Source organism: Glycine max, chromosome 15 (genome assembly GCF_000004515.6).
Source record: "Glycine max cultivar Williams 82 chromosome 15, Glycine_max_v4.0, whole genome shotgun sequence".
Lineage (NCBI taxonomy): Eukaryota > Viridiplantae > Streptophyta > Magnoliopsida > Fabales > Fabaceae > Glycine > Glycine max.
Window position 1 is genome coordinate 10,263,135 of NC_038251.2, and position 27,772 is coordinate 10,290,906.

The 27,772-nt window shown below is 36.9% G+C and overlaps 1 protein-coding gene across 1 annotated transcript; it reads right to left on the bottom strand.

Annotated features, from left to right (window-relative positions):
- Positions 1 to 26,412, bottom strand: LOC100790475 (serine/threonine-protein phosphatase 6 regulatory subunit 3). Its single transcript, XM_003547276.5, has 19 exons — positions 26,124 to 26,412; positions 24,076 to 24,179; positions 22,834 to 22,920; positions 22,672 to 22,747; positions 22,521 to 22,595; positions 22,164 to 22,217; positions 19,648 to 19,707; positions 19,274 to 19,390; positions 12,451 to 12,545; positions 12,136 to 12,338; positions 11,138 to 11,235; positions 10,365 to 10,468; positions 10,124 to 10,289; positions 9,844 to 9,966; positions 9,557 to 9,639; positions 8,280 to 8,421; positions 7,532 to 7,561; positions 1,601 to 1,671; positions 1 to 1,461 (listed from the first exon to the last, which is right to left on the bottom strand). Exons 1-19 carry the CDS (start codon positions 26,160 to 26,162, stop codon positions 672 to 674), a joined length of 2,517 nt encoding a protein of 838 aa, XP_003547324.1. The 5' UTR covers positions 26,163 to 26,412; the 3' UTR covers positions 1 to 671.
- Positions 26,413 to 27,772: the final 1,360 nt, after the last annotated feature.

Below are 27,772 nucleotides of genomic sequence, written 5' to 3' on the forward strand. Positions count from 1 at the left end.
TGATTTGGAAGGGAACTTGTACAATATACTGGAACAAGTCAATACAAGTTTCAGAACCCAAAGGTTCAAAGTATGTAACAATGTAACGAATATTGTTCATCCGAAAACTCGTAATTACAGAAACGTCCCTCCCCTTCCCACCAATTTTTGGCCTTTTCTCACTTTTCAGTATGCTTTATGAAATGCAAGTCCTTATAAGCAACCATGGAGCTTTGCAATGCTAAAGACCCACGTGACCTGAACCTGAGTTCAACCACTTCCTATAAAAATCATCATACAAGGTTACTTTTGAGCAATTGAACAAGTCAATCAAGGAACTCATCTTCACATACCAACACACTCGGAACGGGGAGACGTATTTTTATACGAACAGTTAAAGTTGAAGAGGGTGAAAATTTAGTAGCACCTAAATGGGCAAAAGCTAAACAATTGATATGAACAGGTGAAGAATTCAGTAGCACCTAATGCATGAGCTAAAGCCTCATCAAACATTGAATTTCTAGCTTCAGAAGTTGGTGGGAATAAAAATTCAATACCCCTATTAAAAAAACATACAGTGGGCAGAGAGGTCCTAAATGCTCTTGCCCTGCCAAATTCCAGGATGTATCTTCCCACCTGATTAATGTTGCATGATTAGCCACCCAAGCCAGTACACAATAATTTACATTATCCTACTCATGCTCGACTTCTTTTTTGTTGTCAGTTGTGTCCTTGTTACTGTTCCCTCCAACCTCAGTGGCTGACCCATCCACAGCTTTTTTATTGTCAGTTGTATCCTTGTTACTGTCTCCTCCAACCACAGTGACTGACTCATCCACTGTTTTTTTGTTGTTAGTTGTGTCCTTGTTACTGTCTCCTTCCACCGCAGTGACAGGCCTATCCACAGCTTTTTTGTTGTCAGTTGTGTCCTTGTTACGGTCTCCTCCAACCTCGGTGACTGGGTCATCCACAGAAGTGGCAGATGCACGTGTGCTTGGAGTTTCAACTCCTTGAGTTGGCTCAGTTTTGTCCTTGTTTCTGTCAGAGGTTTCAATGCTTGAGTCATTGAGAGATGCTGATGGCTCATCAGTAGCTATCTGCTCATCCTTTGTTAATGCAACACTGGATGATGGAGATGATGATTCAGCTACACCAGGATTATTGCTCCCAGGTTCTATCTCAAGTACTCCGTTGGGAAGAACATCAGAAGGGTCATTGGCATCTGAAGATTCCCTCCATTCAACCCACTCAACTGGTTTATCGGTCCCACCATGTTCTAATTTTAGTCCTGCTTCTGGAGATGTTGCAGTGTCAGCTAACTCCTCATCTTCACCAGCAATAACATCATCCCCACTGGCTTTTACAAAAACCTCATCAGCAGTAGGTGATGGAGAAGCAAGGGAACCTGTTGAGCGTTCATTGCCTACTCGATCTCTACCCTCCTCGAAAGCAAACCAGTTGGAATTTGTGAATAGAGACCCACTGCATGTGTCAAAGCAAAATCTAAGGTATACATTGAAAGAATTGGAATAAAGACCTTTACATGAGACACCAGGCATGACAGTTCAAATACAAAGTAGAAAATTGACACATGTATGATCAACAGAGGCACACCATTTACCTTTCATGGTCATCTCCCAACCGCAAAGAAGATATAACAACTTCTGCAGATTCATCATCAAAATAGACATCCTGCAAGATACATATTATGTCAGATGTTTTATCATGATCGTAAATCAAACCTCAACAAAAAAATCCCAAGATACATCATAAGTGTTAAACAAAACTAGAAATCCCCAAATAAACAAAAAGATAAACGTGTGCAGATTTGTATGAAAGCCATCAATGTACTCGGCAAAAATATGCGAAATTTATGTGGTGGAGTTCAAGTCACTATAAGACACCCAAGCAAAAATTACTCATTCCATCTTTAGACAAATTCTTTTACACAAGAAAATTTATCTGACCATTCACTTCCACATATTCAATTTTTTTTTTTATCAGTAAAAGTATTATTATATTATATATAATATTAAGTTCAGTACAAGTGGTGTACTATTGTATATAAGCCATGTTCAGCGGAAGAACAAAGCATCCTCCATCAATTTGTGTGACCTTTGAAGCTGTCATTTGAGAAAACAATCCTTTTTCTATGATGCCAAATACACCATGCCAGGGAGATCCACCAAGTCTGCCATCGCTGTAACCTAATACCCACCAGATTGAAGTATGAGTGTTGGAGGAAATGGTCCCTCGGTTTCTGGGAATACACCCACAATGTTTAACTAAGACATCGATTCCCACCATAGTGGCATGATTTTAACGCGGCTGAAAAAAAAGATGAGATGTGTCCTCGTCATGATTTCTACAGAATGGACAACTGGCATCGTTGATTCCACATTCCTAGATCTCAAGTTACTCTTTGTTGGCAATCTGTCCCAGATTAATCTCCCATGCAAAGAATGAGACTTTACTTGGGATTTTTAACTTCCATAGTGTAGTAAACACTCCATCCTGATTCTCATATGACGAATCCCAATCAAGCAGCCTGTAGCAGTCCCCACTATATATCCCCCACTTGGATCTCCCTCCCAACTCCAAGTGTCTTGTCGCTGCAGTTGTACTCACAGACCTTCTATATCCTCCATAAATTTTCCAGCCATGTCTATTTCCCAGCCTACATCTAATATTGCCCCCATCTGCTGAATATATTAATGTTGCAGTTGGGAGATATGGTACAATCTTGGGTACTTCTCCATCAACGAAACCCCATCATCCTTCCAACCATCTTCTCAAATCAGCACTTTCGATCCACACCCAATATTCCATTTAGACCCGCTTCTAAACCAGCTCTCCTCCTCGGTCAAATTACAAATGAAGCTAAGGTCCCGCCACCAGAGGGACTTCCTATTAGTCCTTCTTGTCATATCCAAATTCCTCCACCCTCCATATTGAGTCCAAAACTTGTGCTTACAATTCTCCTTGGTGGTGAAACAAATTCCATCGCCATTTTTCAAGTAATGCATAGTTGAATTTCACCAAATCCCTAATGCCCAAGACACCTTTCTCCTTTGGCAGACAGATTGTTCCCCAATTCACCCATGCAATCTTCTTCTGATCCGAATGTCCTCCCCACAAGAACCACCGCTTCAGCCTCACCAACCTATCTACCACCTTCTTCGGAGCCCTAAAAAAAGAAACGAAATAAATAGAGATCAAGTTCAAGACTGACTCTATCAAAGTCTCCCTTCCCTCGAAAAAAAGATAATTATGTTTCCATTTTGATAGTTTTCTCACATCTCTTGACTATTGGATTTGATATCTCACTACACCATGAGTCTGTCCGAATAGGGATACCCAAATAAGAAAAGATTACTGACAACAATCTACAATTTAAATAACTAGCGGCATTGTTCATCCATTGCTCAGGCATCCCAGTCGTCCCAAAACTACTTTTGGCGAAGTTTAGCTTTAGTCCTCAACATCACCTTAATTGCTCTTACATTTGTCATCATTGTGGTCCCAAAGAAAATCATGTCATCGGCATACTGTAGTATACTGATTTCCACATTTCTGCCTACTGTAAAGCCTTCAAACAAATCCTTCTCCTAGGCTTCTCTCATCAGACTAGTTAGGCTCTCTGCTACAATATTAAACAGGAATGGGACTAGTGGATCCCCTTGCCTGAGTCCTCTTTGAGGAGTGAACTCCGTTGTTGGACTCCCATTAACCAATATGGAAATAGAAGTCGATTTCAAGCAGTCATCAATCCATCTAATCTATTTGGTACAAAATCCCATCTAACTGAGTCATACTCCTTTTCATAATCAACTTTGAACACAAGGCATCTTCTATTACACTTTTTTGCTTCTTCAACCACTTCATTGCCTATTACCACGTTGTGTAGCATGTCTACCTTCTATGAAAGCATTTTGGCATTTATCTATAATGGTCGATACCACCTTCTTCAACCTTCTAGATAACAGTTTAGCCACAATTTTATTCATGCATCCTATTAATGAAATAGGTTTGTATTCATTGAGGCTCCGGGGATCAATGACCTTAGGGACCAAAGCTAAGAATGATACATTGCTTCCCTTTGGAAAAACTCCATTGATATAGAATTCATCCAAAAAACGAAGCAAATTTGTTTTGATAACATCCCAGAATTTCTTGATAAACTTGAAATTTATTCCATCTAGTCCAGGGTTCTACGCACTACCACAATCCCACACGGCATCACTCACTTCTCTCTTTTCAAAGTGCGCCACCAAGAGGTCATTATCATACTAGCCAATGGACTGAAATCTGACCCCATCTAGTCTAGGCCTCTCCCACTCAATCTCCTCAAATCTCCTCTTGAAAAACTGTCTAATTTCCTCTTTGACCCTGCATGACTCTTTTATCCAGCACTCATCAACAAGCACTCCTTTAAACATATTGAATCTACGTTTCCAAAATACAATCAAGTGGAATAACCGAGAATCCTTCCTTGATCCATCTAGTCCTAGTCTTTTGCCTCAAGATGGATTCATTTAAGTGTGCTGCTTCGCAATTTTATTTCTTGTTCATTCAGTTGTCTGTCATCCCCTTCATTTTCCAGCTTGTTCAACTCCAACTCTAGTCTTAATTTTTGCAGAATATCGCAAAACTAAGTCTTAATCCATGCTTTTAACCTCTACTTTAATCCCTTGATCTTTTCTTTTTAACACAAAACCGCCCCAACAATTTATAGAGTTCGTTGTCTAGCAGTCACAGATTACCTTCCTGAAAGATTTATCCTCAAACCAGCAATCCAAAACCCGAAATGGCTCAAGCCCCAATCAGAAAATGTGGATCTCAACAGGCTTCAGAAATCACGATGCATGATAAACAAGGTGCTTCCTTGCCATTTGGCAAGCCATTTTGTGGATACAAGAATTCTGTCCAATCTGCCTTTGGTTGTGGTCTATATCAGGTGAATTTTCTCCCCACACAAGGCACATCCAGAATGAAAAGGTTAATTACAAACTAATTCTGTTTCTCTATTTATAGAGAAAACATATATGGTTACACATAACCTGACTAAGGCAGTTAACTAACCAAAGTTAGTTACTGCTCTAACAAAATAATAGAAATAACAAAATTACAGTAGTTCTAACTGAATCATAACTGTTCTAACAAAATAACAGCTGCTCTAACTGAATGACAAAGTAAAACTTACCTGATACACTAATCCCCCCCCCCCCCCCCCAAACTCAATGGGGTGGAGAATAAGAAATGAACTCAACTACAATGAGTTTGGACCTAAGAAAGAGAAATCGAGTTGGTGATAGAGGCTTAGCGAGGGCATCAACCCATTGATCTATAGCAAGAATATGATACACTTTGAGCTCTTTAGCCAAGACTTTCTCCCTAACAAAAAAGATGTCAATTTCCATGTGCTTAGTCCGGAAATGAAGAACTGGATTATGAGTGATAGCTACTGCACTTTGGTTGTCACAGTAAATCTCTGGGGTCTGAAAAGGAACAGACAACTCTGTTAAAAGAGTTTGAATCCATGAAACCTCAGTCGTGGCTTGAGCCAAGCTTCTGTATTCAGCTTCAGTGGAAGATCTAGCCACAATATGTTGTTTCTTGGACCACCACGAGACCAAATTAGGACTAAAGCAAATCACTGCACTAGAGGTAGACCTTCTATCATGTACACCAGAAGGAGTCACAAAAGCGAAATTCTGATTTGTCGCCATGGATAGACCTCAAGCTCTGGATACCATCATAGAGTTTGAGAGAAAAAGAAGAAAGATGGAAGATATTATTATTGATTCAGAACGAAAAGGGCAGTTACAAATTGATTATGCTTCTCTATTTATATAGAAAACATATGGTTACACATAACCTCACTAAGGCAGTTAACTAACCAAAGTTAGTTATTGCTCTAACAAAAATAACAGCTTCTAACAGAATAACAAAAATTACAAAATCACAATTGTTCTAACCAAATCATAATTGTTCCAACAAAATAACAGTAGCTCTAACTAAATCACAAAGTAAAACTTACTTAATACACTAATCATCACCATCATGTCGCACCTGGGTAGGTCGTCCTGGTTATTAACCAAAGGTCCTAACGTGATAGATTGACCAGCGAACAATTGCAGCTCCCCAACACTTCTGTTTTGCTCACCTCCTTCTTCATCCACTAGCCTAGCTATTGCCGGAAATTCGCCGTCAGACAATGTGTTCTCCGACGACAAGGCCAACCACACTTTGCTCTCATTGGAAAATATTTCCTCTGAGGACCCTATCAGGCTCCCCCTGCTGCTTTATAGTGTGATTGATTTTGGGGTGTCATGACGTTTTGTCGGGCACTCGTGCTCTATCCAAGCGTTGAAGGTCTTCCACATCATCATCAATATCCAACATTTCACCAACCCCCCTCACAATCTTCTTAATGTTCTCCAAATCTCATGCGTGTAATGGGATTCCCCAGCAAAGAATCCAAACCAACCTAAAGTCATGCCTCTAAGGCTTGGGCTCCATTTCTCCAATGTATGGAACATAGACAGTCCGTTTTCAACTTCTTCCCTACATATTTCTTCTGCTCTGGTATCAGTGAGGCCCACGAGTAACACCATGTCATCATCAAGGTTCTTTGGCTTAATATTTGTGCCTCCATCCCACATGAGTTCTTCTAGTCTATCAAACGCCGCCAAATTCCTCATTCTACCTACCTAGGCCCAGGCGTTGCTGAACCATGTCCTTTGTTCCATGGATATAGCTAGCTAATTGACGAGTAGGAAGTCGTTCTCATTGTCTGTGCATATCTCGATAACCACCTCTTCACCATAGTATTGCTGCCTATCACCACCACTTTCACGTGTGAAACATGTACTGGCTATCGTTGGGGATGTTGTTTTTGTGCTCCTCCATACAAGGTTGTTTGTTATGTTCTCTCTCTACCTTTGTCTTTTTCTCTCTCAACTAGGTTCTCCCTAATTGGCCCATTCTTGTGCTGATCTTGTTGATTTTCTCTATCAGCTTCCACTCCCTTACATGTTTCAGGAGATTCGCATGTAGTTCAATCCGCCAAGGATCAAGTTATCCAATTGTCTCTCGTGTTTCTTAACGTCATCGACCCATATGAAGCGCACAAAACCGTATCTCCGATCGCTCCTATTTATGTTTTTTGCGATGAATACCTCCTTAACATCACCCCATTTCTTGAACTCAAACCACAAATCATTTTCCCCCGTGTCTTCCAGAAAAAGTGTGAAGTAGAAAGAAGAAACATCTGATGCGTCCCTCCAGTTTCTACTCCTTCCCTCCCCTCATCGTGCCACCACTGTCATTGCATCATGTTGACTTACCCATTCCCAGTGTAGTTGAGACGGGAACTCTATCTCACCCATTCTTTGTTTCGCTCTCTTACCCACTTTGTGTTTCTCTCTCATCTCTACCTTTTTTTCCAAATGAATAATGATAACTATTTATGCTCCACATATTCAATTATATATTCATTTCACCTCAATTCCAGTACTAGAGATTAACATTTACGAGGAAAACATCATACCTCATCATCTCGTTCAAGAGAGCCATGAACCTGAGAATATCATAACACCACGTAAGAATGACATCAGCCATCAGGAATTTATCTTTCTATAATTAAAAAAAAAAAAAAGCCATGAATGATGACATAAATAACAGTCAACACAATCACCAAGTATGCATAATAAAGAACAAATAGGACATTTGTAAAATTCATATGAGTAATTACGCAAAAAAGGATCAGCTGATGTGCATAATTTGAGAACCAACTATTAACTGTAGACAAGTATTCTATAATAACATCGGAAAATCAAGCAAATCCAAAAAAACTCTGGCAAAGCTATGTGCATTTCACTCTGGTCTGATTTGAATAGAATGGGAAAGATTTGACTTTCTCATAGAGTTGTAGGCTTAGACTGCCTTTATGACCTAACATAAAAGTTTTCAGATATTGCTTTTTTTTTAGTTTTTTTAAAGCCAGACTGTGCCCATTCCATTCGCAGTTAAATCTTCTGATATATAACACCATAGAAATCATCTTTCTAGGTATTTCATATACTTCTGGCCATTATGAAGAAAACAACTTTAGGAGCCTTTGTGGGCAGAAATTAACATGAAATCACAAAGTGATTCCAAATGAGGTTGATAAATACTCCTTCATCAATCTCAGAAAAATTCCAGATATTTCTGTTCTTCTGTTCAGAGCTATAAAAATGACACTACAAAATGCAAATTTGATTGTAGACACAGGTAGTCCCTGGAAATGAATGTACCTCTTCAATGTCTTCATTATTGTAAATGCCATAACGGAAGGCCTGACTCAAATTATTTGCTAATGTAGCAACATCATAGTCCCGATCTTGATAATCATCCTCGTCACTATCCCTATTTCTGTCATGCAACGCTGTTGGTCTCCTGTAACAATCAATTAATTTAAAATCATCAAAAGAGTCTCTAAGGAAATACACAACAAAACCACATGATATGACCTACATTGAAGCTACAAAAAGAAAAATATGATGCTCAATCCCAAGTCCCAACAATAATAAGAAAATATTCAATAACAGAAAAGATTGTGCTCAAGCTCAGCTCCAAGCTTGCATTTCATCACACGACAAATCAGCACGAGTACAACACATCTATCTAATTCTGCTGTCTTGCATGGTTGATGGGTTGACTTTGGCACTGGTTTCACTTTAAGTCAGTAAAGTTGCACAAGAAAAGGGATTTTGAAAAGGGACTAGGCAATATCTACTCATAGAAGGCTTTTTACAGTTATTTTACAATTATCTTAAAATTGGACTTTAATTCTATCATCATTACTACCTAGTGGGATAAGACTGTTGTAATTCTATCATCACAAAATTAAAATATCCCAATATAATCAATATACAATTATAGTTAAACCTATCTTATTTATGCATCATGATTCCAAAGCCTATTGCATCAATTTACTCAATTTTGTTTCAGTAAGATGGAATACAGCATTCTGCAGTTTCAATATTATTTTAGATATTACAGAAGTACAAGATGAAGGATCATTCTACAAACAAAACTAAAGAACAAGACATAAAATTCAAAATGAACATCAGCTCAATATTTCAGTAATGCCTCTGCATGACAAAAAATTTCATTACAAAAATTTGAAAGAAATCTATAAAGATGTCCAAAAGACAATCTTAACAAAAAAATACAAAATTTTCTTGAAAATTTATGCACCTCTCTGTTACACCACTTTTATATATTCTGGAGCTTGATGTTCTCTTGGTTCAGTGAACAATGGTCTTTGCCTCTAATGGAAACATTTTTCTTGATCAAGGAAGGTATATTATACTCCGATGGTTCTAATAGTCTTTAAGTTTATGGCTCAAGAAAAGAGAATAGGATTTCAATATGGAGTGAAACCTCCAAAGATTCTATCCAGGACTCTAAAAGCATGATGTCATTCAACGAAACAGCAAATCTTAATTTTTAAGCTCATTCTGATATTGGATATGCAGATCAACCAGGGGATAGAACAAGACAATGCCAGTTAAGAAATGCAACATACCCACACGACCATTGATAGACATTTTCCACAGCATTGCGATTTGATAAAACACTCAAGTACCAATCTGTCCAGTCACTATTTCCCTGTCAATTTAAGAAGTTTGAAAATGAGCTTCAAGATTATGAAGTTAATGTTTAACATTCATTTTGTGCAAGAACATGTTAAAACGTCTGACAATTACTTACTAGGAAAAGAAAGAGAATCGATCAACAGATACCAGATACTAACAATATAAGTTTACACACTCAAAAGTCCTACCACAACTTGCTGGAGACATAGTAACAGACCTGCAAATGTTCCTGAATCACACTGTTGTTATTCCCTAACTGGATAAGTTTGTTAGATATACGGGTTATGTGTCCAATGCATCCTATCCTGGGTGCTGATTTACCTTCAGCAGGTATTGTTGGCTGCATGAATATTTGCAAAGACAAATTGAAAAGTTAAAATATTAATTCATCCCAAAAGATTTTTTATTTTTCATTAAATAGTTGAATCAAAACATAGATAACAAAACAAAACATTTTTTGCAATACAATTTTGAGGAGTGGGGGGGAGATCATGTACCTTGTTTGTATCAGCTTCTAACGTGAATAGCTTTTCTGCTTGAATAATTTTCCCAACAAAATCACAATCACGGAGAAGGTGTTCCAGAAGAGAAGAATTCTTACTCTCCAAGCAAGACATTATAATGTTTTCCACGAGGTGATGCAAAAAGTTATTGTATGGGTACCTACCACATTCAAACATTGTAGCAATGCATGAGATCAAATGACATGGCACAAGATAACAGAATCGCTAAACTTACTCAAAGAACAAGTGAATAATTCTTTGTACAGCTCCAAGATCAATCAATTTCCTCTCAGCAGCTTCACCGCCAACAGTTACTAAAACTGATATGAACTCTACAATCTGAAAGAATATATGTTCAGTTAATATTATGGCAAAGCTGCAATATCACTTCTCAACATCTTCAAATATCATGAACACCAAACATTAAAAAGACAAATACTTGTAAAACGAATCATTACAGCAAGGAGGTGTTTTGGTTATGAAGGGACTGTCTAGTCTCGAACCTCTGACCATTGATGGTATTGCAATAAGCAAACCATGCAAGGGGGTGTTTGTTTCAAGGTATGAAATTTTATTCTTGGGACTCAAATTCCCAGGAATATTATTCCCACGAACATGTTTGTTTGACAATAGTAATTTCAGAAAAAACATTATTTAATTAAAAAATAAAAGTAGAAAAAGAAATGTGGAAGAATGAAGTGGGAATAGGTAGTTTTGTAGAAAATAACTTCCATTCCCATGGGAATCCAATATGCTCACCATTCTCCGTGGGAATAAGAAGCAAGATAATTGAGAGTATTTTACATTCCTGGAAATCAACCATTCCTAGGAAGGTTTTTACAAAACTTATACCAAACATGGTAATGTGATATTCCCATGTCCACATTCCCAGCAATCTTGCTCAACACCTTGAAACAAAAGCCACCCAAATGTTCAAAACTCACCTACCAATTTCCAACAGACTCAAATCAAAAAGACAAATGCAACAATTTCAAATAATTAGTTTACCTTTAAACGATGTTTACCAAGAGGTGGTTGTAACTTGCCAAAAGTAGTTAGCAAGAGATTTTCAGCAGAAGAAACATCTAAGAGCTTGAGTAAATCACCTGCAGAGTAAGAGCTAGATCAGGCATTTTTTTCTCCTTTAGAACCAGTCACAATAAAACTACAAAATAAAGAAAAAAGAATGTACATTCAGACACACATGGCGTCACGATGTAATGTAACATCAATTGGAAATGGAAGTTAAATGGCCTTTTGGTTCATGTATTTAGACAAACTATTTCGCCCCCCAAGAAGAGTACTAGGAACACACTCCTAATATACTCTCTTCTATTGGGCTAAAATTAGTTGAAAATTAAAAAAAATCATTGGATGTTCATTAAATAACGATTTTGAGGTCTTATCCATATCTGATGTTGATAGTTCAACAATACAACTTGTGCTTGAAAGAGTGCATTTTTCTTCTCTGCAAAACATACTTTCAAACCATTCAGAAATTTGTCCATAATCAACCATTGTCATCATATTAGAGTCAACTCACCCTAGAAGGCATATTATATTGCAAAGATGGTCTAAGTAGCAAATACACAAAATGGAAGCTTGAAGCTATGACCTATGATCCATAATTTACCATTGGGAACATTTGACTAATTAGGCATTTTGTTTCATTCAATGGTTTCTTTGAAATTTTATTTAGTGATAGAATTACTAAAAACTCCAATATAATCCAAAACATGGGTACCACATTAGCCTCTGCAATTTCAGAGGCATTCATCAGACAGCACCATAACCCCATGCCACTATGAGCCCAGATGCCATCCATGAGAAAGGCTCTGCACTATGGCATTTCAGTAGCAGTTTGGCTGAGATCTGGCACACTACCATTTGCCATGGTGGCTAATTAAGAAAATCATATAGAGCTCAACATTATAACACTAACAACGTGACTGAGACCTAGAAGAAACAGGTTATTAGAAGGCCAAAGTGGACGGAAGAAGTCTTACCTAGGCTATCTAGCATGCCTTCAACAGTCTCAGGATTTGCAGCCACAGTAGATCCATTAGTCATTTGGCGGTTATATGTATAATAAGCGCCAAAAGTATGGCTCTTGGGGTCTAGCAAAGATATGCATACAGATAGAGAGTTAACGAGAACAGATTTTGGCCGAGAGACTTCAAGAGCATGACAGAATAATCTTCCTATAAAGCTGCAAATAGATGATAAAAAATGTTAAAGAAGGAAAGGATGCATAAACTTCAAGCGATGAAAACTGATGTAGGATTGCACTCATAAAAAAAATAGTCCTGGAACAAATCTACCTTGGGCTGGAGATTTTTGCAGAAAGCCCTGCAGGAGCAAATCGAGTAATAGCACAGAGTGTTTCTGCTGCATTAGCATGCACTTCGGGAGAATCCTGTAAAAGCAACACCAAAAGAATGTTTAGTCAATGTGAATGTACTTGCTGGCCTGCTTAATAAAGAGGATATGGTTAATACATTATACATTATCCTCATACCATTCATCGTACATACTTTTTGTATTCATCTTTGTAAGTTAGGGGGGTTTAAGGAGGTCTTGTTAGAGAAAACTGCAGTATAATTAACACAAAGATATCCTTGCGTATGCAATATAAAAAAATACAGTACAAGTGAAATTGCTTACCAGTGCAATACAACTATTCAGGCATATAGCCTGGAAGCCATAAAATTAATCCTAACTCATAACAGGTGTAGTGTACGGACAACATACAATACTTAATACATGAGCATTCTAGTCCACATAAAGCATGCAATGCCAAAAATGTTCCATCATTGCAACTGTTAAAGCCACTGATATTAATCAACAAAACAGCCCCAAACTCGAACAACAAACATTATGAAAAAAATCCTATTCTATATACGAGGCAGTTTATATGTATCACAAAGATGCTTAGCAATTTTAATCTACATGATTGCTTGCTCTCAAACAAAATACTTTCTGTGTGCTTTCATAGTTTAGTTAGGTGCTTTTGTTGATCTCCATATGTTTTATATATTTGTAATAGTAATTTAAGTAGCATTTCATTCAGACTTGATTCAACATTTTTATAAAATTCTGTTATTCCTCAAACAGGATAGCAGGGAGCAAGATGGCTACTATTCTAACCAATTAGAATAAAGCAATTTAAGGGTAGAAGCGCAAGGACAGACTTGAATTTAAATGTCAAGAAATTTCACTCACAGGGCATATGGACCAAGCTTATTATAGGTCATATGCACCAAGCTTGGAACAAATAGACTGAATCCTAGGTCCTCGCAATGACTTAGTCAAAATATCTGCTGGCTGATCATTAGAGCTAATGAACTCAGTGACAATTTCTTTGGACAATAACTTCTCCCGAATGAAATGATAGTCAATTTCTATGTGTTTGGTTCTCTCATGAAAGACTGGATTTGAAGCAATATGGAGAGTGGCTTGGTTATCACAATATAACTTCATCAGCCCAACTTCACAGAATCTCAATTCTTGAAGTAGTTGTTTAATCCACATAAGTTCACATGTAACCATGGCCATAGATCTATATTCAGCCTCTGCACTAGACCGGGCAACAACAGTTTGCTTCTTGCTCTTCCAAGAGATAGCATTCCCTCCAATGGAGACACAATATCCGGATGTGGATCTCCTATCCATAGGACAACCAGCCCAATCTGCATCACAATACCCAGATACTTGTGTATTACCTTTGTCTTCATAAGTAATCCTTGTCCTGGAGCTCTCTTAATGTATCTAAGAATACGCATAACAGCATTCCAATGATCAACACGAGGATTTTGCATAAATTGGCTCACCACTCCAACGACAAAGGAAATATCAGGTCTTGTAATGGAGAGATAAATGAGTTTTCCCACAAGTCTTCTATATCTCTCGGGATCAGGATACATTTCACTCTGATTTGCCAGGAGCTTCAGATTTGGATCCATAGGACTATCAACAGGTCTACAATTTTGCATGTTTGTTTCCTCCAAAATGTCAAGGGCATACTTCCTCTAAGAGATCACAACACCATCTCCTGACTGAGTCACCTCAATACCAAGGAAGTACTTCAAATATCCCAGGTCTTTGGTCTAGAAATGTCTGAATAAGTGTTCCTTTAGCCGAACAATTTAAGTAGCATCATTCCCTGTAATCACTATATCATCAACATATACTATCAAATAAACACATTTCTTAGGGGATGAATGACAATAAAAAACAGAATGATCAGCCTCACTTCATTTCAACCCAAAAAGTTGAAACAATATGACTGAATTTACCAAACCAAGCCCGAGGGGATTGCTTCAACCCATAGAGAGATCGACGCAGCTTACAAACAAGATCATACTTCCCCTGAGCAACAAACCCAGGATGTTGCTCCATATAAATCTCCTCCTCAAGATCACCATGGAGAAAAGCATTCTTAATGTCAAGCTGATGAAGAGGCCAATGACTCATGGCTACCATAGCAAGAAACAGACGAACAGTGGTGAATTTAGCCACAGGAGAAAAGGTGTCACAATAATCAAGGCCATAAATCTAAATATAGCCTTTAGCTACCAATCGAGCCTTAAGCCGATCGACCTCACCATTAGGCCCATCTACAACCCACAGTCTTCTTGACAGGTGGAAGAGGAACAAGTTCCCAAGTACCATTATTTTCAAGGGCCTGCATTTCATCAATCATAGCCTATCGCCATTCAGGATGACTAAGTGCCTCATGAACATTAGAAGGAACATGGTGTGAGAATAAAGAGAAAACAAAGGAAGAATATGAAGGAGACAAGCAATGGTAACTCAGAAAGTTATAAATAGGATGAGGGTTGCAAGTGGATCGAGTACCTTTTATGATGGCAATGGGTCAGTCTGACTCAGAGTGATGAGAGACAAGTAAGGAAGCAGGATCCATGGTTGGAGGACTAGTTGGAGAAGGATGAGGATCACGAGGAGAGGCTTCAGGTACTGTAGAATCAGCTGGTTGTGTCCTGCGATGATATGTAAACAAAGATGGAGAGACAACTTCAATTGAATTTGGTAGAGAAGATGGGACTTCACTGACATTTTGGTCAGAGTTACCTAGAGGACAAGGAATTGGCAGTACTTCCTGGAGAGAAGAAGAATGATCTACAGAGGATGAGAAGAAAGGTGTGTCTTCAAAGAAGGTTACATCTGTAGACATATAATATCGTCTTGTGATTGGAGAATAGCATTTGTAACCGTTTTGAAGACGAGAATAACCCAAAAAGACACATTTTACTGACTTAGTTAAAAGTTTGTCTAAACCAGGGGAAAGATCATGGACAAAACAAGTACAACCAAACACTCTAGGAGAGACATGAAACAATGGGTCATGAGGAAAGATAATTGAGTGAGGAATTTGGTTTTCAAGAGAAGAAGAAGGCATCCTATTAATTAAGAAGCACGCAGTAAGCACTGCGTCTCCCCAGTGATGTGTAGGAACATTAGAATTTAACATTAGGGAATGAGCAATTTCAAGAAGGTGACGATTTTTCCTTTCAACTATGCCATTTTGTTGAGGTGTATGAGGACATGTGGACTAGTGTAGGATACCTTTTGAGGATAAAAAAGAGGAAAGATCATGAGAGAAATAATCTTTTGCATTAACACTTCTGAAAATCTTGATTGTTTTTCCAAATTGATTTTCAATCTCATTGCAGAACGACTTAAATATGGGCAAAAGCTCAGATCTATCTTTCATTAAATAAACCCAAGTACATCTGGAGAATTCATCAATGAAGGTTACAAAATATTGAAAACCAAAAGATGTAACACGACTTGGTCCCCAAATATCAGAATGAATGGTAGAAAAAGCCGAATCACATCTTTGTACAATTTGAGGAAATGATGACCTAACATGTTTTCCTAGTTGACAAGACTCACAGTCTAAGACTCGAAGGTTTTTAAGACTAGGAACCATTATTTTCAGCTTGGATAAACTTGGGTGACCCAGACGATCATGCAAAAGTTTGGGTTTTGAGGATGCAAAACAGGATATCAGAGAGCTGGATTCTAAATAATACAGTCCTCGTGATTCACGTCCTTCTCCAATCAGTCGACCCATCCCATGTTCCTGAATAACAAAGGAATCAACAATAAAGGTTACTGAACAATTTAATGAGCGAGTCAACTGGCTTAATGAGATTAGATTATTATATGGACACTGAGGAACAAATAATACAGAATTTAATTTCAATGAAGGAGATAATGAAACTTGACCACTTCCTTGAGACGCAACTTTGGACCCATTGGCTACAGTAACAAGGTGAGGAATCTTTGGAAAGGAAATAGATGAAAAGGAAGACTTGTTACCAGAGATATCATCAACGGCACCTGAGTCAAGTATCCAAGGGCTAGGACTTCCGATTGATTGAGAAACACATGCTGTTGAGAAACATGGTACTGATGAAGATGATGCTTGATTGCTGGATTTCTCGGACTTGAGCTTCAAATACTCTTGGTATTCCTCATCAGAAAACTTAGACTCAGGTTTTTCTGACTTGGATACTTGTGCCACTTTGTTAGGGAAGTCATGCAAAGAGTAACAATTTTCTTGAGTGTGACCCATCCTCTTGCAATATGTGCATTGAGGACGTCCACTCCTTCCATTGCGGCCTCTTCTACTGTTACGGCCTCCCCCTCTCCCACGAGGTGCCACTATGGTTGATGTTTCCACAACATCAGTGAGATTTTCATCCTTCAACGCATGAGGTACACGAAGAAGCCTAGTAATGAGAGAATCCATCGATGAGACTAGATCTCCAGCTAGGACTTGATCACGTACATGATCTAAATCTGTGTAGACTCCTCAAGATAAGGACCATGTAGAACTTGTCCAGTTTCTTATTCACCTCTTCCAACGAATCAGCCACGAGAAACCTTCTCAGCTCTTCTACTGCTGCCCGAGCTTTACCCATATGTGCAACCATGTCATGGTTAGATTGCTTGAGAGCTGTAACTTTCCCAGTCGCATCAAATAGGCTTTGAATATCGTTGGCGAAGATCTCTTGGGCCTTCTTCCAAAAAAGGTGACATGTTTTGAAAGATCTAAGAATTTCCAAAACATCTAGCTCGACCGATTGCCACAGAACAGCACATAGTTGATAATCTAACTTCTCCCATTCAGGTTTCTTGTCGTTTGGAACAGCATTGATGTTTTTCTCTAGGTGGTCATGGTACCCTTGACCAAGAAACCACAACTCAACTGAAGCAGACCACGACAAATAATTTTTCCAGTTGAGCTTGGCAGTTGCAATGGTTGGGGTTCCAGAAAATGAAAAAACAAGACCAGAAGAAGTCATTTTTGACCCAAAAACAAAAAAAATGCGCCGTTTAAGACAACTCTGATGGGATTCCAACAGCCAGAGTATGGCGATGGACGGTGACCGAAGGCGGCGACCGGCGGCGACAAACGGTGGCCGGAGGTGGCGGACGGCAGTGGCGGCGACGGACGGTGGCGACGGCGACGATGGTGGTCGAAACCCGCTCTGATGCCAACTTGAATTTAAATGTAAGGAAATTTCACTCACAGGGCATATGATATTCATGTTTCAGCTTACAATTTATAGAGTACAAAGCATAAGAGAGAGAAAGGGGAAAAGGACAACCTAGCCTAGTCTATGTGACAGCCTAGTCTATGTGACAGCCTAGCCTAGCCTATGTCTGCTGACTTCTAAAACAAGGAAAAAATATTTAGTAATGATGCATACAAATCTAATTTAGAAACCCCAAAAGATATTCAACAGACAGAATAAGACAAGGCAGCAAAGGTCACAATTGGCCAGAAACAGTGACAAATTCGCCAGAAAGTGGCCTCAGAGGTCTCAGGATGATCAAACTAAGGAGAACTGAGGTTGGGGATGGACAACTGTCGCAGCTAGCCAGAAAATGCAGAGAAATGCCGGAGAAGGGTGGGTGCTTGTCACAGAGACCAGTGGATGATACTTCATAACAGAGTGCAGGCAAATGAACGAAAGAGTAGGGTTTCAGTTCTGATTCAAAGGAGAGGGCAAAATCCCTAATTGACCCCCATAAAACAGCCCTAAATGACATTTACATGATTAAAAATATGTTTTTCCAACCCACACCAATAGCACTTGCTCCGGCTACAAAGTTCCATGATTTTGCCTGCTGCTATTGCGCAACCATTGAAGCATGTTCCAGCCGCTTCACGACAATTCTGTGACAGCACCACTATTTGGTGCTATTGACAACTAGAAAATATACCTCAAAAGAAGAAAAGCATGATGAGGGTAGTACTGCATCACTCCATAATTAAAAAGTTAATACAAGTCAAATGGGGCACTGTGATTTATTATTACAATATAAGCTAATAGAAAATGACAGTGGCAAATAAAAGTTGCTTAAGGATTATATTTCCATCTGATCATATGCATAAACATGCACATAGGGACAATCTCAGAAAGAGACAGGTCACAATGCCTTCTTATAGCTGTCCTTTATGTGACCATGAAGAAGAATCGATTTATCACCTTATGTTCAACTGTGAAAAGACTAGGAGTCTTTGGTGGGAGACAATGAGATGGGTTAATAGAGTGGGTCCTCATTCCATGGATCCAAAGAATCACTTTTTACAATTCACCCAGTGGAATAGCAAAGCTAGGACAATCAAAAGATGGGAATTTCTGTGGTTAGCCCTGTCCTTCTCCATTTGGTATCATAGAAACGCCATGCTTTTCAAGAACCAGCCGTTCACTCCTGAAAAGGTCATGGATGATGCCTTGTTCCATACCTGGTCCTGGCTAAAATGTGTGGAGAAGGATTTCAACATGCACTTTACTTTTGGGTCAACCAATCTAAAGGATGTTTTTTCCTAGAGGGGATGGGTTTGTACTTTGGTGGGCTGCCTTCAGTCTCTCCTAATGGGGTGCAGACTGTATTTGTATTGCTTTTATCTTTGTATTTTCAGTACACCTAGTACTGGATTTCATATATAATATTTTGATTTTTACTGTGCAAAAAAAAAAAAAATTCACATCAACTTAAAAAAATTAACTTCTATTTTTATCCATCCAAATCCAGTAACACTTTTAGATTTAGAAATAATAACATCCAATCCAGTAGAGATTTTAGAAAACTGATGATACTTACTGAAGAACTGAATTTATCCACAATCATCTCAAGCACATTAGTATCTTCAATCCACTGCATTGCATCCACATGACTTACATACATATGTTCATCGGCACCAATCAAGCGTATCAAAACCTGGTATTTAGAAGAAAAATATTACCACTAAAATAACAAATACAAACACGCACACAAGAACAGAATATAGAGAGAAATAAAATTCTAAACAATGAAAGTAATTGATTTTTCAAGATTTAAAAATACTATGCCCCATGCACATGTATCAGAAATAAATACAAGTAATAAAAAAGATTTGAACTAACAGCAAATCAAAGAGAAAGCATAACTGGTGAGTACAGCACTTAAAAATAAATAAATGTTGTCAAAAAACCAACCTCCATGATAGATGTAATTCCAATCAACTCAACTAGTTTCTTCACAATTTCCTGGTGAGCCTGGATAGCCATAAGGACAACACATCAGCAAACTGATAAGTGCAACCCAATGGATGCTTAACACAACAATGAAAATAAGCAGCCCTTCAGTCCTTTACTAGAATATATAATAATACTAGGAAATATTCATCAAAATGTTCCATCAAGTAACTTCCTTTAATATCCACACTTCCAATTCCAACACATATCACACCTTTTTATTTTGTTGAGCTAAATATAAAAGCCACGACAGGATGGGAGTCAGAATTCTGTAGGATATCTTTCAAATTCACATGTAATACACACATCACACATTTGTTTTGTAGTTGATCTATTTTAAAGACGGCAAGAGCAGGGAAAATCTGTAGGGAATTTTATAATTCACAAGCTGAACATCTATTCTGATAGTTATTATCATAAGTGCAATGGAGAATAAGAGAAAAAGACATTTAATATAATCTGGTTAAACTTACAATGAAGCAATGGCCAAGCAAAACAAAGAAAATTACCTAAGATTACAAATGTGTTTGTAGCCACCCAACACTCAAACCCTAATCTCAATACAAAACACCCATCATAAACGAAATTTCCCAACACACTCCAGACCTAACCTAATACTGAATTTACATTTGCATTATACACATGCACACAAACATCTAGGTCCCTTTCTTCAAGACCACATAAGCTCCTTCAAAATTCTGTGTCAGATTGCAATGCTGGCTTGCCAGGTCAGACAGATGTCAAGTCACAAACCAAAAACTAAGTTAAAGCCAGTTATAATTATTCAATCCATTTGCTTGTATCCTCATCATCAACAATGAAGCAACTAGGATTTCCATTATTTTCCCTTGAAGGGCACAACTGAATAATTCTGCAAATTCTAACCAAACCCAAGCAATACCTAAAGTTGCTGACCGGACCAGCTTTGATCATCATACCTTTTGGGTTTTCATGAGAAGTAACTTTCTGAAATAGTCCCGTGACACAATATCCCAAACAGCGATATCAAATGTGCTTGGTCCTCTTGTGATAATCTACTTGCTTATAACAAAACACTGCTTTCTTTTTCAGAAACCACCAAAATTCACTCATTATGCCATTGGTGTCAGAAAACGTAGCCTACTTGTATTGCCGCTTGGAGACAATACAAGTTTAGCTAGCTAGGTTGCCTTCAAACTGATAGGAACTGATAATCAGGAACAATTATGGCAGTTATGTGTAACTTTCTGCAATAGTCCCCTGTGATACAATATCCCAAACAGCAATATCAAATACGCTTGGTCCTCTTGTGATAATCTACTTGGTTGTAACAAAACACTGCTTTCTTTTTCAGAAACCACCAAAATTCACTCATTATACCACTGCTGTCAGATAAGTAGCCTACTTGTATTGCCGCTTGGAGACAATACAAGTTTATCTAGCTAGGTTGCCTTCAAACTGATAGGAACTGATAATCAGGGACAGACATGTGTAGAAAATAACTGCTAGAAATCAGTTGTGGGTTAGAAACTCAAAGATGACAGTTACGTGTAGAAAATAAATGCTAGTAGTTAATTTTGTTTTAGAAACTGCAGGATGGCAGTTGTGTAGAAAATAACTTCCAGTAGTTATGTATTAGGAGTATAAATCTGATAGTAGGTTGTGTAATCAGGTGTGTGAAGTTATTTTAAGTTTGCGGACAGAGAATACTCCCTGTAGGAGACTTCTGTCTCTGGGACAGCAAGTGTATAGCCATATTTATATAATAGGGGCTTTTTGTCTCTGGGACAGCAAGTGTATTGCTGTATTGCGCGATTTTAGTGTTCAATATTATATTTTATTATTGATGTCAATTGGTGTTCTATCACAAACTAACAGCACAACTATAAGATTAAATAGATAACAAGCCAGAGATGACCTATCCAAATCAATTGCAAAATAATAGTCCAAATAGTACCACCAACCAACATTGGAGATACACCTCAAGAACCACAGAATCCATTTCACTGCTAGCCAGTGCCTTCTTCCAAGACATGCCATATGCACTAACTACACACTGACAGCACTTGCACTCAAAATCAAATACGCACCACTCTAAAAAGAAGCACCAACATTTTTTCCAATACAAATGAATAATAAAGAACACACTTCTGGTTTTTCACAGTGCCTTAATGTATTGCTAAGGCTAATATTATTTTAGAAACTTCAATTCATTACCCTTCTTTGCTTATTGGGCATACTGATCATCCACAAAATTCAAGATTTAATTGCAATTTTAACAGTACTACTCTTGCTTTTAGTTGGCCAATCATTTAATGCACTAAAAATCTTAAATTCTTAATAATTCAAAAATGAAGCTACTGGAAAATTCATTAAAACCCTACATTCTAGCATCAGTTCTGCAATAATCATTTGCACTGAACAGTTCAATGTGATATTGATACAGTAAGGCAAGAAAGATGTTTCTAAATAAAATAATTAAGAAGTTTTCAACTTACTTGAACATATTGCATGAAAGGAACTGTCTTACGTAACAACAGGCATACAACTACCTAGCAGCATAAGAACTTAATAAGTACAATGGCCAAGATTATTTGTAAAAGGAACTTTAAAACTTAAAAGGGAAAAGAAAATTAAACAGAATCCTAAGTTCTAATCTCAAAGGGAAAGGATTGGTGGTCAACTCAAGCAGGTTTGTTTTTAAGTCAAATAATTTTGGAGTCAGAGAGCAAAAGTTAAATCGAGTTAGCACTTAGCAGGCTAATTTCTGGGCAAGCTCGACACTGCCCACAACAAAAGCAATTTTATAGCCTAAATAAACATGCAGTAAGCTTCAAATTTCAATAAATCAGTACCTTGCTAAAATATCCAGCTAGTAGGTTACTATGGGAGTGATTTAGATCCAAAAAGGAGAACAACAAATTGATCAACTGCCAAGAAGGAATAAGGTCAGCACTCCTTAAATATTACCAACAAATAAGGGTTCAAGAGTTTTTGATGTCTTACTTCCTCATCCTCTATAATAGTTTTGAGTATGATATCAACTTCACAGGTAAATATCTCGCATGCAATAAAAGGAAACCTGTTACAAATTAATAGCAATAAGATATCACTGCAAATATCCAGCTAACAGGAACTTAATCAAAATCTCCAATTTGAGCAACCAACTTAAAAGATCGCTTCTTTTCAGCATCCTCAGGAGCTTCTTCAATAATGTAACGTATCAATTGTTCCACCTGTGCTCTTCCAGACAAACTGCAACAGACAACATAAAATTTCATTAAGTGCAAAAGAAATTAAAAGTGTGTTGTGGTCGGCCAATCACACAATAATGAAAGACAACAGTTAAAAAGAACAAAAAAGGGAACAATTTATCCCAAACACAACTTATCCAAGTCAAAGGAATCTATAATTTAAAAGGCTTGCAGTAGAAAAAGAAACTCCAGAGTTCATCAAATATAGACAACTTTCCAAAACTACACTAAAATCAATACCTAAAGCCCTATAATTTCATCGCTATACTTTTTATATTATTATTATTATTATGTTTAAATGCAGGTAACCAAAAGACTATTTTTTAATAAAATTGTATTTCCAATCTTTTATTTGTAATGAAATTCTTTTCCTTTCAAAAATAACAAATAGCAATTAACATAAGTTTACTATGAGCCTCATGCACTGGGCCACCCTTTTTAACATTAATATGAGTTACAATATAAGAAGAACCTCTTCATCCTTTGTTCCCTCTCCTGACTCCTGAACCAGATTGACTTTTAGATAAAGGCAAGTAATGTAAATGAGTAGTATGTCAATCGTTAGTTATTTCACATTTCACAATAGTTACAATTAAGACATGCAAAATGAGAATTATCCATTCTTAGAATGTGGGTTTGGGCCTAACTCAACACCAAAAGCTAGCTTAAAGGGTGAGGGTTGTCCCCCAGTTATATACTCTATATTTGCCTTATCTCTAGCCCATGAAGGACTTGGGTTTTTCCCAATACACCCCCTCACGCCCAGCACTGTGAAGGTTACCCCCCTTATATACTCTATATTGGCCTTATCTCTAACCAATGTGGGACTTGGGTTTTCCCTAATATCCCTAATTCCCTATTCATTATCACAACCAAGCTGACCAATTTTCAAGTTCTGAATCCGATTACCAAAAATCAAATTAGGAGAACTCCCTAGTCAATAAAATGGAAACTGAAACCAATACTTTGTTTCCTAATCTTATTAATTAGAACATAAAGGCAAAAGTCCAACTTGTTAGAAGACAAAGTATGGCTCGCTTCAGTGATTTCAAGCATGCCACCTCATAATCTTATCCTCACCTCTAAACAATAATATTAAGCCATAATAATTTCAAATGAGAAACACATTTGTAATAGCAGAGAAAAAGAGCATTACAAATTTATAAGGCGACTGTTAAGAGCTTTGCATTCCTGAATAATTTCATCCTCATCAAGTAGTTCATCCAAAGTAAAATTCTCCTTATCCAAAATGGTTTCCACCTGCAATATAATACACCAAATAAACAGTAAAATCGCTATACCAATACGTATCTACATATCATTTTAAAAATTAAATTAAACTAACCTATTCTAGTCCCCCAAAGAAACAGACAATAAATGTAATCATGAAAAGATGACATCAGGAATATCAAAGAAAATGTTACAGATGTATGAGGTACTTGTGAGTTGTGGCCCAATGCCTTCTAAGAAATTATAGTGGACAATAAGGAAGTGACTAAAACAAAGCCCTCCAAATTCTTGCCATATCAATGATGGAAAAAAAAAATATTTCTAGCAACAATGCAAATAAAACCAAACCAAGGCCAAGAACACAATCCTATTTCACAAAAAGTAAGGAGAAATGAACACCATTAAAAGTCTAGGCATTTCTCTCCAACTAAATACACCATATAACTGTGTAGACTGAGCAACACAGTTATTAAATGTTAGGATCGGAAAAAAGATATACAGATCATTGCTCAAATCAAAAGACATCAACGACGACAATAAATGGCAGCTCCTCATCTTTACCCTATTTTAACATAACTGAAAATTGTGACCAATACGGATTGTGTAAAAAACAGTAAACATTAGTTTCATTCATCTATCCACAAACGACAACAATCCTAATCCCTCCACACTACTCCAGTGATCATTAAAGACATACAGATCATTAAAAATATAACTACATAAACTGAGAAACACAGTTAATGTTTAGACCGAGAAAAGGATATACAGATCATTGCTAAAATCAAAGACATGTCAACAACAACAATAAATGGCAGCTCCTCATCTTTATTTTAATGTAACTGAGAATTGTGACCAACATGGATCATGTGAAAAACAGTAAACATTAGTTTCATCCATCTATCCACAAACAACAACAATCCTAATCCCTCCACACTACTCCAGTGATCATTAAAGATCTACAGATCGTTAAAGATATAAAGATATAACTGTGTAGGCTAAGCAACATTAAATGTTTAGACCGGGAAAAAGATATACAGATCGTTGCTAAATCAAAGATGCCAACAACAACAATAAATGGCAGCTCCTCATCTTTACTCTATTTTAACATAACTGAAAATTGTGGCCAACACGGATGGCGTGAAAAACAGAAAACATTAGTTTCATTCATCTATCCACAAACGACAAGAATCCTAATCCCTCCACACTACTCCAGTGATCATTAAAGATATACAGATTGTTACAGTCATAAAGATATAAGTGTGTAGACTAAGCAACACAGTTGTTTAGACCGGAAAAAAGATATATGGATCATTGCTAAAATCAAAGACGACAATAAATGGCAGCTCCTCATCTGAGCTATTTTAACATAACTGAAAATTGTGACCAACATGGATCGTGTGAAAAACAGTAAACATTAGTTTCATTCATCTATCCACAAACAACAGGAATCCTAATCCCTCCACACTACTCCAGTGATCATTCACACACTCCTCAGTCCCTACTATTGATCTTGATATAACACTTTCACAATCATTCAAAGGAAATCTCAGCCAACAACAATCCCATACTCTCATCAGTTCATTACTATACCAAGATTTTCAAAATTCTCAAATGCCGAGGCTACCTCAGTGTCCTCCACCTGATGTGACAGTAACTAAAAACTGGCCAAAACATCAAAACGCAACGCTGCATAATCAGGCACAGAGTTACACGCGCCAATTCAATTACTCACAGTATCCAATTCTAGATTAAACAAATTTGATAAAAAAAAAAAAAACGACACTAAGATCACCGAATATTAAATTAAAGACACAATAACCCTCCGTATCGTCACACTTTCCCAAGAAACAAACCGAAAAATCAAATCCAAGCAAACACCGCATCAAGAAAACATCCAAAACCACCCCCAATACACAAGAATCAGTGTCCGCGAAGCTTATGCGAAGAAACGAAGAATGAGAGTGCGGAACTCACCGGAGACGCCGTGGACAAACCAGCCATGCGCCAAAACATGGTGAATTTCTGACGAAAGGACTCAGAATCAAGAAACTGGAAATCCGAAAACGGATCTGGCAGCGCAAAAACCCTAGCGCTCTGCCCCAAATTGAATAGAAGGAATCGTTATCGGAGCGAAAACCCTAGAATCGGGAACGATGAGACGGAGGAAGATCGAAACGGAGGAAAGAGAGAGAGCAACCAAAACAACCTTCAATCGCTGGAGAGAAGTTGTTTACGGGTGATGAATGAATAAAAGCATTGCAACCATCATCATGTACCGTCGTATATATATTTTTTGTGAATTTTAATTAAATTCAAATTTAAATTGCTGGTGCCACGATTTATTTTTCCTTATGCACATTTATTAATTTTTTTATATTAGAAAAAACATATTGAAATTTTGTGAAAAATAAGCATCAGTTATGAATTATGATAGATCTAAAAATTATTAGTAACCGATATAATTGAGTGTGTCGATCAACTTACGTGTGATAAATGATTTTGATTTTGAATCTTAGTATGTAAATTATGTTATTCATATGAAGAATTTGAATTTTAAAAAATAAATAATTATAAACTATGTAAAAATTATTCGTTAAAAAATTGGGAGTTAAATAAAATATTACTATTTATGATTGCTCCTCCAAAGTTGGAGGATTGTTGTTGTTGTCCACTTGCCACCAAGAAGCATTCAAAACGTGCCTTCAATTCTTTGGATGATTCGTTCCTTTGTGATTTTCTTCTTTTCTTAAGCTTTGTTTACTTTACTGTGTAAAATTTGTAGTCATGTGTTAGTCATGCATTTTGCTACATCACTAGACCGACGGTGTTTATTGCCCATTAATTCAATAACTTATTTTATTAGTGATATATATGTGGGAGATATTTTAAATGAGATATTTTGTAAAAAAAATGAGACATTTTTATGTAAGAGGGAGATGAATAAATATTTATAATTATATTTTATTATAAATTACTAAGATCAAAATATATAAATTGTGTGGATTTTTAAATATATATATATATATATATATATAACTTTTTAAGGGATTTGATATTTTAAAATTTTAATTATTTATGTATGATTGTATGATATAAAATTATAAATTTACTCTCCATTTTCATATAAGATAATTATATTCCATGTATATAAACCGTATTTTAGTGAATATATTAATATTATACATTATAAATAATTATTTTTATATAAATAAAATTTATGGTAAAAAATATATTTAAATATATAAATTATAACAAATATCACACTAGAAGAAGCTAAATAACATGTTTGAAAACAAATTTGTATCATGTGTCCGATAGATATGAAAAAAAAAAAGTTTACAAAGATGTTGGTTCTTGCTATGGTTTAATATAATATAAAAGGTTTTCAACAAAAGACTTGCATCCAAGAATGTTGAAATATGCACGAGAATATAAGTTAAATAACAAAGAGAAAGTAAAAAAAATTGTTTATAATGATTAACTTAATTTGAACTATATCAAATTTTCATTTACAACATGTAAAGTGTTCCATTCCATTCATCAAACTAATTACAAATAAGTTTTCTCTTGGCCACTTTTGTCACACCCTCAATTTCCCATTGAGATTAAGAACACCAAAGCAT

Coding starts and splice junctions, on each gene's coding strand:
- LOC100790475 (XM_003547276.5), bottom strand. CDS start 26,162: ATGTTTTGGCGCATGGCTGGTTTGTCCACGGCGTCTCCG. Junction 19,391..19,647: donor GAATTACATCTATCATGGAG/GTTGGTTTTTTG, acceptor TCTAAATACCAG/GTTTTGATACGCTTGATTGG. Junction 1,672..7,531: donor CTCTTGAACGAGATGATGAG/GTATGATGTTTT, acceptor TGTATCTTGCAG/GATGTCTATTTTGATGATGA.